At 32.7% G+C, this 14,415-nt stretch overlaps 2 protein-coding genes across 2 annotated transcripts in view; one reads left to right on the top strand and one right to left on the bottom strand.

Annotated features, from left to right (window-relative positions):
* Window positions 1-14,415, top strand: part of POLI (DNA polymerase iota) — a 76,797-nt gene that overhangs the window by 39,554 nt on the left and 22,828 nt on the right. The window lies entirely within an intron of this gene.
* STARD6 (StAR related lipid transfer domain containing 6) overlaps window positions 1-14,415 on the bottom strand; it is a 39,702-nt gene that overhangs the window by 2,585 nt on the left and 22,702 nt on the right. Inside the window, exons 4-6 of the mRNA XM_003759551.4 lie at window positions 5,065-5,191; window positions 3,753-3,870; window positions 33-126 (exon numbers count right to left, since the gene is read on the bottom strand). Coding sequence (XP_003759599.1) covers window positions 33-126; window positions 3,753-3,870; window positions 5,065-5,191 — 339 coding nt within the window. The remainder of the gene's footprint in view (window positions 1-32; window positions 127-3,752; window positions 3,871-5,064; window positions 5,192-14,415) is intronic.

Here is a 14,415-nt window from a genome sequence, read left to right as displayed (position 1 = left end):
CATTTTTTTTAATGTGCATGTCAGTTACTTACTCTGGCAGCGGTGAACATACGTAGCCACAAGGATGGTTATAACCACGGATATAACTGGAAGTTGGAGGACATTGTGGATATTCCACACTAACAGCTAAGTAGTTTAAAAAAGAAATGCATTTTAATGAAAACTTTTCCACAAACAAGACAAATATAATATATAATAAAATATACAGCAATATATTCTCTAAAGAAAATACACATGAAACGGCATTCAGTTTTACTTAATATTTGTCAGCTTTTACCTTTAGGAATATACAAAGTTATATATACTCTAGTGTCTCAAACTGCCTTTAAGTGTCATTAAGAATCTGAGTTTGTTTTATATGGATCTTTAAGGGTAATAAATGGTTTTCCATTTTTGTATCCCTAGGAACAAAGATCAGATGGTTGACCTAATATCAAAGATTTTTAGGTTATTCTTAGACAAATTAGTGAAGTTATAGAAGGAAGAATCATTAAGTTTGGTTAGTGCTTCACTCTGCCTATTCTAAAGATTTTCATATCTTGAACTCCATAGGGCAAAAATGATCTTATTTATGCTTTATAAATCTTCTGGTGACTTACATGTTTGCTAAATGAATGATTACAGGTCTTGATTCTGTTACTCTGGGCCTACTATTGAAGTAAGGTTGAGTGTCCTGCATCTTGGTTGTATTGTATCAACTCAGAATTTCAGTCAAAATGTACCTCCTCATTTCAAAAAAATCAGCAAAAAATAGAACAAAGATCATTAGGAGATATAAACAAGAAAGATAAATTTGAAGATAGCATTCTATAATATACATAAAATAGCTAATGAAAATTATTTTTTAAAAAAGACCTGTAACATAGATCTGCAGTCCTATGTATAAGTAAGCAGTTTTTTTTTTCCTATTCTACTCTATGTATAGAAATGTTCACCTAATTTAGTGTTGGTCAGGTTCAAAATTTAAAAAAAAAAAATCAGTAGGTGGATGTTATGTAAGATTGAGAATATTCTTTTTCATTAATACCAAAAGAGCTTTAAAATATTTCTCTGTTTAAAATTATACTAGTTTTATGATCCAGGGCAAGTTATTTAATTTCTGGGGCTCAGTATCCTTATTTGTAAATGGGATGGCCTGGGTTCCTCTAAGGTCTCTTATACCTCTCCATCTGATTCTGCTCTCTGAATTTATTCTTTTCTTGGTTTATCTTGAGAGCAGAGGTTTTAATGTGATATATTCCATAAAGGAGAGGTTACTTTTGATTATTCAATAAAAATAGCAGAGAAGAAAAAAAAAAAGTATCTTAAACTCCAGGCAAACTGACTACTCCTAGATGTTAAAGTAATTGTAATGGGAATGAATGAATGGGAAAGCATTTATTATACCCTTAGTATGTGCTAACCATTTTGCAGAGCACTAAATGAAAAAAAAGATAGCTCCTGCTGTTAACCATTAGCTTCCTTCCCACTTCGTGTCACAATTGTGACAGAAGATACACTGGCATCTTCTTAGATAAAAACTCAAAAATAAAAGATATCTCTTCCAATAGATATTGAAAAGCTTAAAAATGGTTAGATGATTTATTACTTTTTGAGTTCCAATTGTTTTGTATGTAAAATTGAAAATACCAGTAGTTGTGGTAGAACAGGGTAGTTGTAAAAATCAAATGAGATAAAAACATAAAATGCTGTACAAATATAAGGTATATAAATTTTCTAGACTTTATGTTAACTTTGATATTCTTTTAGCTTGAAGGTTGAATTTCAATAAAAATTGTTACTAAAACTTAAATATGAGAGAATAAAGCCTGTTTATGTATTTTTAAGTTAACAGGCAGCTAACTCAAGAACAAACCCACTACAGTAGGAGTGTTTAAAAGAAAACCAGCGTAGAAAAATGAGGAATCTTAAAACACTGAAAGGCAACTATTTTCAATACAGAAGAGTGCTTTCCAAAGGACAGATGGCAGTTGTATTTGAAATATTAATTTCCCCTAATTTAAAATAGGATACAAATAGCAAGAATGTGATTTATAATTAAAATTTCAGATTGCATTTAGTGTAGCAATTATCAAATGAAGTATTTTATGCTCAAGTGCAGCATACAGGCAGTATAGTGTTTTGGGACATGTGACAGGTAGTACTAGGAATCACTGGCTGGGTCTTATATGTCCAATTAAATTGGTCAGTTACATGTAATGCCCCTCTTCCTTAACTTGCTTAAGGCCTCTCTATTCCCTTTCTCTTCTTACACAGGACAGCAACTAAGCTCTGTTGCAATCATTTGGACCCACCTATACTAGAAAGACAAATGTGTCCACGATGTAATGGGTCAAATTGATCAGATGACCTGGGGCTCATCTCTGCCACTTTAAGAGGATGGACAAAGTACTCCACTGATTAACTTCAGTTCTCTTATCTGTAAAATGGAGATAATACACCATCCAATTCACAAAAGTGGTATGAGGAAAGTATTTTGAAAACCTTAAAAGTACTACATAAATGAGATAGTATTAGTATTGAATGGCATTGAGACACTAGATTTGGGGGGAGAAGGGAGAATAACTTGAATATCAGAGACTTGGTTCTTCACAATACAGTGATTCATGGCAATTACAATAGACTTGGAAAGTACTATCTACATTCAGAGAGAACTATGGTAAATATAGATCGAAGCCTAGTATTTTCATATTTTTTTCTTTCTCATGTTTTTTACCCTTTTGGTCTGATTTTCTTGTATAACTTGACAAATATTTTCTCTCCATATGTTTAGAAGAAATGTACATTTAACCTATATCATATCGCTTGCTGTCTTGGGGGCAGAAGAAAAATTTGGAATGTAGCATCTTACAGAAGTAAATGTTGAAGGCTGTCTTTGTGTGTATTTGGAAAAAATACTATTGAGCACAAAAAAAATTATCAAGTACAACACATGCATATATTAAATACTTCCTAAATACAGTGAAACCAGGAATTTATAAAATAACCATTCTATGGAGGTGATAAAAGCTGTAGTGTTGAAAGACATGAATATAAAATACAAAAATGTATTGACCCTAGTGCCTGTAATTCAGTTTGGGGAAAGGGAGGGGAAGGATGGGTGGAAAAGTTATAGGAGCTGGGTAAATCTCATCCAGAATCAGGGTCAGAAGTAGAGAGAAAGCCATTCACAGTAAGGGAGATCATGAAAGATCTTTAGCTGAAGGATCTAATTTCAATTTATGGATAAGTAGAAGGAATTTCAAGAGCTGCAATGTTTCTAAAGATAGTTGCAGTAAACTTTCCAAAAGATGGTAACCCAAGAGGGAGATAAACTTGAGGGAGGCTATCTCTTCTGGAATACCGAATCTGGAAAATAGTGTGCACAGTTTGACAGGAATGTTAAATGCACAGAAAAGATATGTGAAGACTGGGAAGATAGAATAGAGCTGGATAGTGAAGGTCCTTAAATGTTTAGCCAATGTGTTTGTATTTCATGCTAGAGATAAGTGGAGAACTGTTGAAGTTTTGTGAGCAAGGGAGTGATACAGAGAGCCATACATTGGGAAAATTTTAACAATTGTATAAAGGATACATTGGAGAGGAGAGTAGCTGGATGAAAGGAGACTAATGAAATTATTTCAATAGTCTATTATTAGGAAATAAAAGCCAAAAACAAATGTTTGAGGACATTATTTTTGGTAGGGCAAATAAAAAGAAAAATCAATAAATGATAATCTATACCAAATTATGACCAAAATGTTTCAACTTACAACTGACAATCACTTTATCCCCTTCATAGCACTTGATGTGTACTAAATCAACAAAATCTCTGGGGGCAATTGAGCCCATGGCAAAACTATTAGTGATGGTGTGTAATATAAATGTATCCTGTAAGAAAAATAGATAAAAATTGCAGTTACTTTTAAAAAAAAATTTTGCATTTTCAAAATACTTTATTCTCCAAAGTTTTTCTTTGAAAGAAAAATATAACTTGTGAATTGCATAGAAAATTACCAAATCATACAGCACACTTGTCAAAGAGATCTTATTTCTATAATCATAAAAATACAGAATCACATTCTCTTCCTGCACAGAGGAAAGACCCTTGGGGTCAGAGAAATGTGAGATCTAGAGGGTCAAGGAAATGAAAAAACTGTTTTGGAAATAGTTTGCAAATAGTATGAACAATTTTCTGGACTTCCAAAAATTCTATTTGATACCACCCACATTTAACAATGTTATTTCTGTTTCCTATGGCTATATCACTGGATTAAAAGACCACACCCATTTGCCTATAGGAATTGCCATCAAGATTCACCTTGTTTTCCTCTTAATAATACAGGCACCAGTGATTACTTTTATAGCTACCTTAATGAGCAGTTAAATAATATCTCCTTTCAAAGTTCAGTGCCCTTTTCCTGTGTCTATGATCATAAACCCATTGCCTGACTTTATCATCCTATTTTTCTCTTGCTACCATTTCTTGCTCCATGATGTTTTGTCCTTATCTGTCCTGCTTTCTACTCTTAAATGTTTCCTTCTCTCCTATTTCTGTCTCCCTCTTCTATTCCTTCTCAGATAACATTCCCTTTTTCACTACTCATAACAAATGAGTACTCATTGCTATCTGGCAATACCATTTTTTATGTGCAGTGAGTCTATTGACTCACCATTAGAAGGAAACATGCTGTGTATCATTTTGGAAAAAGTTGTAGTGTATGTGTACTGAGGCTCACTCTACATTTTTCTTGTGATGAAAGACACACATTTATAAAATGGTTGGGCAAGGTTGAGGGCTAAGACAGCTAGAGAATGAAACAAATCTAAATGACCTTCTTAGAAATAAAATCACTGATCTTGGCTTATTAGCAATATACTGTTATTTAGGGTTGGGGATCAAGAAGTGTTACAAAAATGGCTTTTTTATATGAAAAAGTTATATCAGTTTGAATTCTTTAAATAGTATTTGTGACATAATGAAGTCAAGTTCAAAATAAAATCAAATCTCATGGAGTTAATCAGGCAATCCAAAAAACATTTAATAAGTATGCAGTAAAAGTTGTACATTAAGTAATAAATTACCGAATCAATCCTATGTAATATTCTGTATGTATGTAATGATCTATCCCATTTGCTTCTGTATTCAGGAAGATACATAAACTGAATGAGTTTAGCTGGAGTCTCTGGTATTATTCCTTCTGCCCGGTATCTATAGTTAGTAAAGAAAAGAACACTTAAAAGTTAACAAAGCTATGGTTGAAAACTATGGAACAATTTTACTAAATTTCAAAAGCAATAATGAAAACAATGAAAAAGGTATAGTTATGACAAACACATTTAGCAAACCTACACAAAAGCCAATTTATTTTGATTTTCTTTACAAAAATGTTAATTATTTTAAAGTATGTAATTATTAATAACTAACCAATGAGTATCTACAGCTACCTTTTTAAAAGAAATGTTTTCAATTTGGATGGTTTATCTATCTGCATCAAAGGAGAAAGCTCCCAAATCAGTGAGATCACAGATCTATTTAAATAGACCATTTGAATTGAAATCTATTTTCAGTTTACTTAAAATATATCAAAATGATTCAAGCCCACTTTTAATCATTTTATTGTTCTGAAGATATAAACAAATCAGTACAAAACATATGCATATAGAGCATAGCTTATGGCCCTAATAATTAAAAGTGTGCAATGTGTTTTAAGTGGAAAAATCATTTGCATTAGCTGTGTATGACCTCTGGCAAGACACAACCTTGGTTGCCTTGTGGAGAAAAAATAAACTAAAAGTATTTGTACTGAATTAGAAACCACATTATCCAATATGGAGGCTCCAGTTATCCATCTATAACAGGAATGTTGTAAGGGAAATGTGATCATGCTTATCACAAGCTAGAGATCCTTAGAAGAAAGTCTAATAAAATACTGACCAAATTGTATTAACCCATTTATTGAAAATTTAAGTGCATATGAGGAGAATGTAGAAAAACTTTCGTTTTGAGTTCCTTAATAATAATCTTTCCTTAAATAAAAGTGGTACCATGGTATGGTAGAAACACTGAACTTGACAGTCCAAATCCTGGTTCTTATTAGCTATATGACCTTGGCATGCAAATCATTTAATCTCTCGTGCTCAGTTTATTCAGCTTAAAAATAGGGATAGTGATGCTTTGATTCACTACTCTGAAGTCTTGTTACAATGACCAATTAGCTACATTCAATCATTTAGATTCATCATCAAACAAATAAATATTCCCAAACTGATGCTTTCTTTGAAATTTCCATCTCTGTCCAAGCATTCCAAGCAATTAAGCCAATAGCTCATCCTAGTGAATTTTCAACTTTATTCTTAGCTCTTTGTGGTCTTAGGTAATTCAGTCTAAAAGTTGGCTGGTGGATGAATCGTCTGCTATTCTTGTTACATGGCTCACTTCAAACTGCCTCTGGTATTAGAGAGGTCACATGGTATTGTGAAAAGAGTACTGGATTGGAGTTTGAAGATAGATTCAATTTTCTGTTCTGCCATTTACTACTTAAGTGATCTTGTTCAGCTAACTTCTTTGGGTCTTTTTTGTTTTATCTGAAAAATGAGAATTTTTTTCTGTTTCATAGGTTTTCTGTGAAGAAAATACTTTATAAAACATTATATAAATATGAAACATTATCACGTCTGAGGCAGCTAGATGGCACAATGAATAGAGAGATAAACATGGAGTCAAGAAGACTGAAGTTCAAATCTAGCCTCAGACACTTATTAGCTATGTGACTGTGCAAGTCACTTTTAAGCCTGCTTGGCCAGTTCTCAATTGTAAAATGCAGATAATATCACCTGTCTCCTAGGATCGTTATAAAGATCAAAGTATTTGTAAAGTGCTTAGCACAATGCCTGGTTTATAAGTATATATTTCTTTTCCATATTCCCCCATTCTCTTGGCTATGGAGGCAAATATGGACTTGCCAAGTGATTATGTGGAAGATTCCACACTTTGCTCTTTTCATTGTAGCTAGTTGATGGCATATTTATGATTTTTGTACTCTATTATGGATTAGCATTTAATTTGTAGCTTATTTTGAACAGCACTACAGAATGGAACATTTCTGTCATGATTTTCATGGCAACATTATAAAGTTTTTGCCAAAACCATTATAAATGACTTTGCTTCTTTTGGTCTATTCTCTGTCCAGGCTCTTAATATTGATCTGAGTTAAGTAAACTGCTGTACTTTCTCAAACAGCAAGTAATATACCATGTTTTGTGACCAATGTACACTTATAGCCAAATGTATTTTATTAAGGTTTACCTCTAGGCCAATCAGCCTCCACAAACCATAGAAATTGTTGAGGCTTTTGTGAAGCATTAGGATGACATATGCCACAAAACCATCATACTTAATAGGCAAATGGAAGTGTTTTCATTAATCCTGATTCTAAATTTTCAAGTCAAGATTATGGAACAGCATTTTCAAGCTGGCAGCAAATCATTTCAGAGATTGCATCTCATTGCCAAATTTCTTTGTGAATGTTGACTTCCATGTGTCTGCAAACAGTTTGGATTCTGTTGAGAATTCAATATGAAACTCAAGGATTTCAACATAAACTGTGTTTGAGTATATGTATTAAGTTCAATACTACTATTGTTTCTACTAGGTCCTAGTCAAAATAGCATGGAAGGATCACTGGATTTGGGGTCTTAAGTACCAACTGAAATTCTCTCTGTGTTGTCATGATCTTGTACAAATTACTTAACATCTCTAGACCTCAGTATCTTGAGCTGTAAGATGATAGGAGTTCAACTAAATGATTTCAATGTTTCCCTCCTGCCCTAAATATAAAATCCTATGCTTTTATTGGATAGCCTATATTATACAAAAATGAAAAAAAATTCTACCCATATTCCATCCCTGAAGAGTATGACCACCTAACAATGTAACTGAGAGCGTCTTCTACAATATACCTTTACTCATTTGAAGGTCCTCAGGATGGGATTTGTCATTTCAAAAGCATTTACAAGTTATGTCTATTTAAATTTTACACAATTTTATGCTAACCAACATACAGAATTCTTTAGCTAACACATGGTGTTATATATCTGGAATGAGAAAAGTGTAAAGACAGTTGTAAAATTATTTGCAGGCAATGTTCATTTATTGGCAATATGTGGAATGCTTACTATTTTGGCCTTTTGCCATGAGTAATAGTCTCTTTCAACTAAAGATTCCTTTTTATCTTTTTTAGACACTGTGTCTTTTTTGAGAGGAAGTTTAATGGATTTTTCACAATATTTAAATAGACTTACCTGATTTCCTAGAACAGCCTTTTATAATCACTCCTAATTTTTATCTGCCTCAAAGTATTTCATTTCCAACATGGGCCCTCCTTAGTCAATCAGGAGCCAGACTTAATGCAGTCAGCAGATCAGTTTAGCCTTCTGCAGCTTAAAACTGCCAAGCTCCCCCAGTATCAGGAATTTAAGGGATAAACCACCACACCTAACTGTATCAAATTTCTGTTGCTTTTTAGTGTGCTGTTTATTTACATTATTTGTAGTCACTGTTTATATTATCTACCTTATTTTGTTCAATTGGTCCTATAGCAGTTTAAAAAAGTCTTCTAATGTTTTCTTTGAAATAATTCATGTTTGCTGCTTCTTGTGGTATAATAGAATCTTATTGTTCATCTACCACAATTTTTGTTCAGCAGTTTCATAATCTGTGGGCATTTCGTTTTCAGTTTTTTGCTACTACAAAAAGTGCTTCTCTAAGCATCCTGATATGTATAGTACTTTTTTTATCAGTTATTAACCTCACTAGGGTATATCTCCAAAGTAAGACTGATGAGTCAAAATATATGTACAATGTACTAATTTTTCTCAAATAATTCTAGGTTGTTTTCTAGTTCCAGAACTGATTATTTTTATCCTTTATCATCATTATCAATTTGAGGGTTATGGGCATTATACCTGAAGGTTCTTTTAATTTGTATTTTATTCAAGATTAGGTCATTTGATGCATTTTTCACATGGTTGATTGCATTTCTTCTTTTGAAGGTTGTAATGAAGTTTTGTTTAAATCCTATTTCTTAAATATCAAACTATTATCAGAAATGCTTGATGTAAAGATTTTTCTCAGAATAAGTTTTCTTTCTTCTAGCTGTATTGATAATATTTGTAAAAGGGCTTTTTAATGGGGGGGTGATTTGAGGAGATGAGAAAGTGAGGGAAGAAGGATTCTGGGAAGATGTTGGAGTAGGTTGGTAAATTTCAAGCTCTTCTGATTTCCCTTGCAAACAGAACAAATTTGCCCCTAAAGGCAAGCATAGACTGGTGAAAAATCTAGAGGACTTGGAGCAGCACAAGGGTCCTACAATCTCAGAAGATCTGAAGAAAGACCCCAGTGTGAAGTGCAGACAGCTTCAGGCTAGCTCTGTAGAAACACCAAGTGGGAGCCCTGGGACAAGCTGGGTTTGGCTGGTATCTCAGCAGAGACCACAGGAACCTTCACCTCCTATACTACATGTGGAGTTGGGGGTCCCAGTCCGGGAAGACTGAGTGAACCTCGGTGGATTAGAAATGCCAGGTTCAACAATGCTGCAGAGTTGCAGTTTTGAGTGAGAAAGAATCAGAGCACTGATGAGTGCAGAAGCAGTGGGACGGGGATGTTGCTGGCTATGAGCACCTGCTGGAGGGTGGAGCTCTTCCTTTGGGGACCTAGGTCAAAGGGGAAAGCTATAGTGAAGATAGAGGCACCCATCCTCCTTCATCCCAAGATTAGAGGTGCTTACGCTAATACTTCTCACTTAAAAAAATGATTGGGCAAAAAAAAAAAAAAAAGAACCTAACCATAGAAACTTACTATGGGAACAGGAAAGACAGGAATTCATCTTCAGAGGACACTGAAGTAAAAAGCAAAGCTGCTTCTACCCCAAAGAGTAATGTCAAATGGCTCCCTGCCCAGAGAGAATTTATAGAATTAAATTTTTAAAGAATCAGATGAGAAGGAAAAAATTAAAAATTAAAAAATACAGGAAAAATAAGATTTTGAAAAAATGATTAATCAACTAAAAAGAGATATAGATTCTTAAAGATGAAAATAACTTTGAAAGTCGGAATTGGGCAAGGGGAAGCTAGTGAAGGTATAAGAAACTAAGAACAAAACAATATAAAGAATGAAAAAATAGAACAGACTGTGAAACATAAGAAAAACAAATCTGGAGAACAGATCAAGAAGAGAAACTATAATTGGACTACCTGAAAGCTGTGACCAAAAAATAGAACACAATAATGTAAGAAATAATCCAAGAAAATTGTCCTGGAATATAGAACATGAGAAGAAAACAAATAGAAAAAGATGTGTCGATCACTACCTCAAAGAGATCCTTTGTGGAAAACACATAGTAATATTATTGCCAAATTTTGAAACCTCCAGAAAATTTTATAAGAAAAAAGAAAAAAAAAATTCAAATACTATGGAGCTACAATTAGAATTGTCCAGGACATATCGGCAGCCACACTAACAAACTGCAGTACTGGAATCATATATACCAGCAATCAAAAAATTAGGCCTGTGGCCAAAAATATATCTAGCAAAATTATCCATAATATTGAATGAAAAAAATGAACATTCAATGAACTTTTAGATTTTCAGGACTTGCTTTCACCAAAAACTAAACAATAGAAAATTTATAAGAGCCAATATCAAAGATCAATTTCAAGGAACTTGGCATGGACAAATTGTTTAGGTGTATTTACATGAAAATGTATAATATATGTTTAAGATTGACATCAACAATTGGAAAGCTCAAAAGAAAGATTGGGGCAAAGTTGAGTATAATTTCACTCTAAAAAGCAAAACCACCTACGAAAATGTAAAACTAGTAATTGTTATACCAATGAGGTACAGAAGAAGAACAGACACAGAGAGAAGGTTCATAGTTCTGAAAACCCACAGAAGTACTGTGGGGGAGGGTTCATAGTTCTGAAAACCTACTTACATCAAGAATGGGTTAAATTGGCAATACTAAATATATACTATGAAGAATATAACACCCTCCAAAATCTATAAAGAAATAAGAGGGAAGGGATGGAGAGGGGAAGAGGGATGGATAGAGGGGGAAGCAAAGGAGGAGGGAAGAAGACAACGGAGGGATCCATGGATAGAGGGAGGTTAAGTAATAGCAAGGCAAGTTAAGGAGAATAAAGCGGAAAGTTAGCAGGGAAATATACACAAACATTGCTCTTATGTTATATGTGTATGGGTCTGTGGAAGGGTGTGAATGTGTATGTATGTATAAATCTAAACACGTAAATATCAATATATCTGTGTTTAACTATGCCTGTTTGGAGAAAGTGGGGAGGGTGAGAGGGGGAAAAGAATATAGGAAAAAAAGTGCACAGCAGAAAACAAACAAAAAAAACCTAGAAGAAAGCAAAGATGGACACTCATGAGTAAAATTTCTTCTATTATATATCCTTAACTGATAATTTATTATCTATTTTGAATCCTACCTGTTATTCTGCTGAGCATATGACAATGTTCTATTCTGTTTTATTTTCTATTTTTTTCTATTTTTTAAATAAAAAGGGGCTCTTTAACTTTACATAATCAAAATTTTCTTTTGTGATAATCTACCCATTGAATAACTATGAATTATATCCTTAATCATAATTATACATGGTACTGCCATTCATTTGTTTTTTTCTTTCTCTTTTTCCATCTCTCCCCTTCCCTCTCTTTCAGCCTGTGTGCCTTATATGATCTTTTTCATTTTGCATGCTTATTAATTTGGAGTTTACTGTGTTAAATGGTATGAAATGGTAGGCTCAACTTATTTTCTGCCAAACTGCGTTACAGTTTTCCCCTTCAAGTTATGTAAGTTCTTGGATTTTCATACACTAGGCTAATATGTTTGCCTCCACTTCTTATTCAGCTTGTTCCTTTTATCTAATTTTCTACTTAACTGATATAAAATAATTTTGATAGTCATTCCTCTTTATTTTGAGGTCTGATGATGATAGGCACACATTGTTTATTGCTATTTTTCCTATTAATGACTTTAAAATACTTGATTTTTTTGCCCCTCCAGATGAATGTTTTTTGTCTAATTCTGTAAAATTGTCCTTTTGTAACATTAAAATTAACTTATGTAGAATCATTTTTATTATATTGGTATAGCCTAGCCATGAACAATAACTAACTATATATAATTAAATGTATATTTCTTTAGTGCATTTTGTAGCTATTGGAGGTGAGATTTCTCTTTTGAAGTCTTCATATATTTCTTACTAATATTCAAATAGATTGAATATAGTAGCATATACTTATAATCTATACTACCAGAAAGGCAGAAGTTGGAGCATTACCTGAGTTCAGGAGTTTTGAACTAAGTTGGCTAAGCTGATTAGTGTTCACACTAAGTTTGGCACACTATAGTGAACTCCAGGAGACAAGGACCACTAGGTTGTCCATGAAGGAATAAAATAGCCTCAGTTGGAAATGAAGCAGATCAAAACTCAATGATCAGTAGTAGAATGAGGACTAAGTAGTCACTGCCCTTGCAGCCTGAGTGCAATAGAGAGCTCCAAACTTAAATATGGGCATATAGTTATATATACTTATAAATTAATTTATGTGAACACACATGTATAAAATATATACATTTATAACATGTTTATATCTAGATAGATGGTAGATATGTGCATACATATAAACAAATAGGCAGATAACTTGTGGATATGTATATATTGTAATGCCAATTTTAATAGAAGCTATCTTGATTAACTTTTAAAATTGATTTTCTGGATTTTTAAAGTAAACCTACACTTACAAATAGAAATGACTTTGCCTTCTTTTTTCATTTGCATTTTCTTCAAATAATTTTTGCTGTATACTATACAATTAGCATTTCTAGTAAGGCATTAAAAATATGGGAGAAAAATGGGTATTGTCACTGATCTTTAGTAGGAAAATTTCTAATTTTTCTCTCGTTGATAATGCTAGCTCTTGGTTTTTTGTGTATGTTTAACATGAACAAGATACATTTTAGTGTCTTTAACATGAATATTAAATTTTTGAAAACATGAATATATTAATATAATCGTACATTTTAAACTTTTATGTGACTTATATAGTTTTACTAATATTGAACTATAAAAATGTATTTACTAGGACTAGCTTGAATTTATTAATATATTATAAATGTATTACATATAAATTCAAGCTAGTCCTAGTAAATACATTTTTAATAGATTGCCAGTATCTATTTGAGTAGGTGTCCAAATTATAATAGTAAGATTGCCTGTCCTTTTTCTCTAAGGTACTTTTTGTTATTTGACACCTACTTTAATTTTATTCTCTAATTGAGCCTTTGAGAAGATGGAACAGGTGCAAAAGTAACACCTTAAGGGAAATCCTTCAAGACTCTTTTTGCCCTAACAAATCAAATGTTTTGTTTTGTTACAGTGATGTTTTTGTAATAATGATAATAATAATTAGCACAGTGGGATCTTACCTACTCCAATAATCTGTTGTAAAGATATGATCTAAAGAATTATCTTATAAGCTTTTAGATTTATAGCTGGAAGAGTCCTGAGGGGTGATTTAATTTAAAATCCTTGTTTTATAAATAAGGAAGATAGAAGTTTTCCTAATGTTATATAAAGAAAAAGGAAATGGAAGTACACAGTGCCCAAGGTACTGATAATCTAAATGTTTAGAACACTTCATTTTGCTATTTTTACAAGAGTCTACTTGCATATTATTAAAGATAGAATCTTCAATGATATTCTTGATAAGCATTCTAATGATAAATAGAGCTAAAAATTAGGCATATAGATTTGTTGTTACTTTCTTGATCAATATTAACTATAATCCTTTCTAGCCTTTTTGAAATTTTGAAAATTGATCTCCAACTACATTAAAAATTTGTGCAGTCTATATAGAGATTTCCTCTGTATAATGTATTTGGCTAGATCTCAATGATGTACCAACAATTTCTTCTTCAGTGCCAATTCTACTATCTAAAATGAGTCATCAAGTACTAAATTGTTAGAAGCTGAATAGCATAGGTCTACTGCCACTGATGAACAGAAATCACTTTTTAAATGTTGGAAATTCATGGATCTAGAACACTATAGTAAGAGCCTCAGAGGCCAAAGAGTGAATTGTCATTTCACAGATGAGGAAATTGAAGCCCACACTGAGGTCAAGTGACTTCCCCAAGATTTTATAGGCATTAACTTTCAGAGAAAGAATTTGAACCTGGATCAAATGTCTGCAGAACCATTGATATTTCCTGTTCCATTTCATATCCATGTATTCTTTTACTTTCAACTTCAATAATCAATGCTCTCAGGATGATCTGGCTTTCTGCAGTATTTTTTCCTTTTCACTGATTTTCATTCTTTTGTGAAGTGATGCTTACAGTCTTCAGT

The sequence above is a fragment of the Sarcophilus harrisii genome, chromosome 1 (genome assembly GCF_902635505.1).
Source record: "Sarcophilus harrisii chromosome 1, mSarHar1.11, whole genome shotgun sequence".
NCBI classification, from domain to species: Eukaryota; Metazoa; Chordata; class Mammalia; order Dasyuromorphia; family Dasyuridae; genus Sarcophilus; species Sarcophilus harrisii.
Note: the sequence above shows the minus strand (reverse complement) of the source record. Positions and strands in the feature narration are given on the sequence as shown.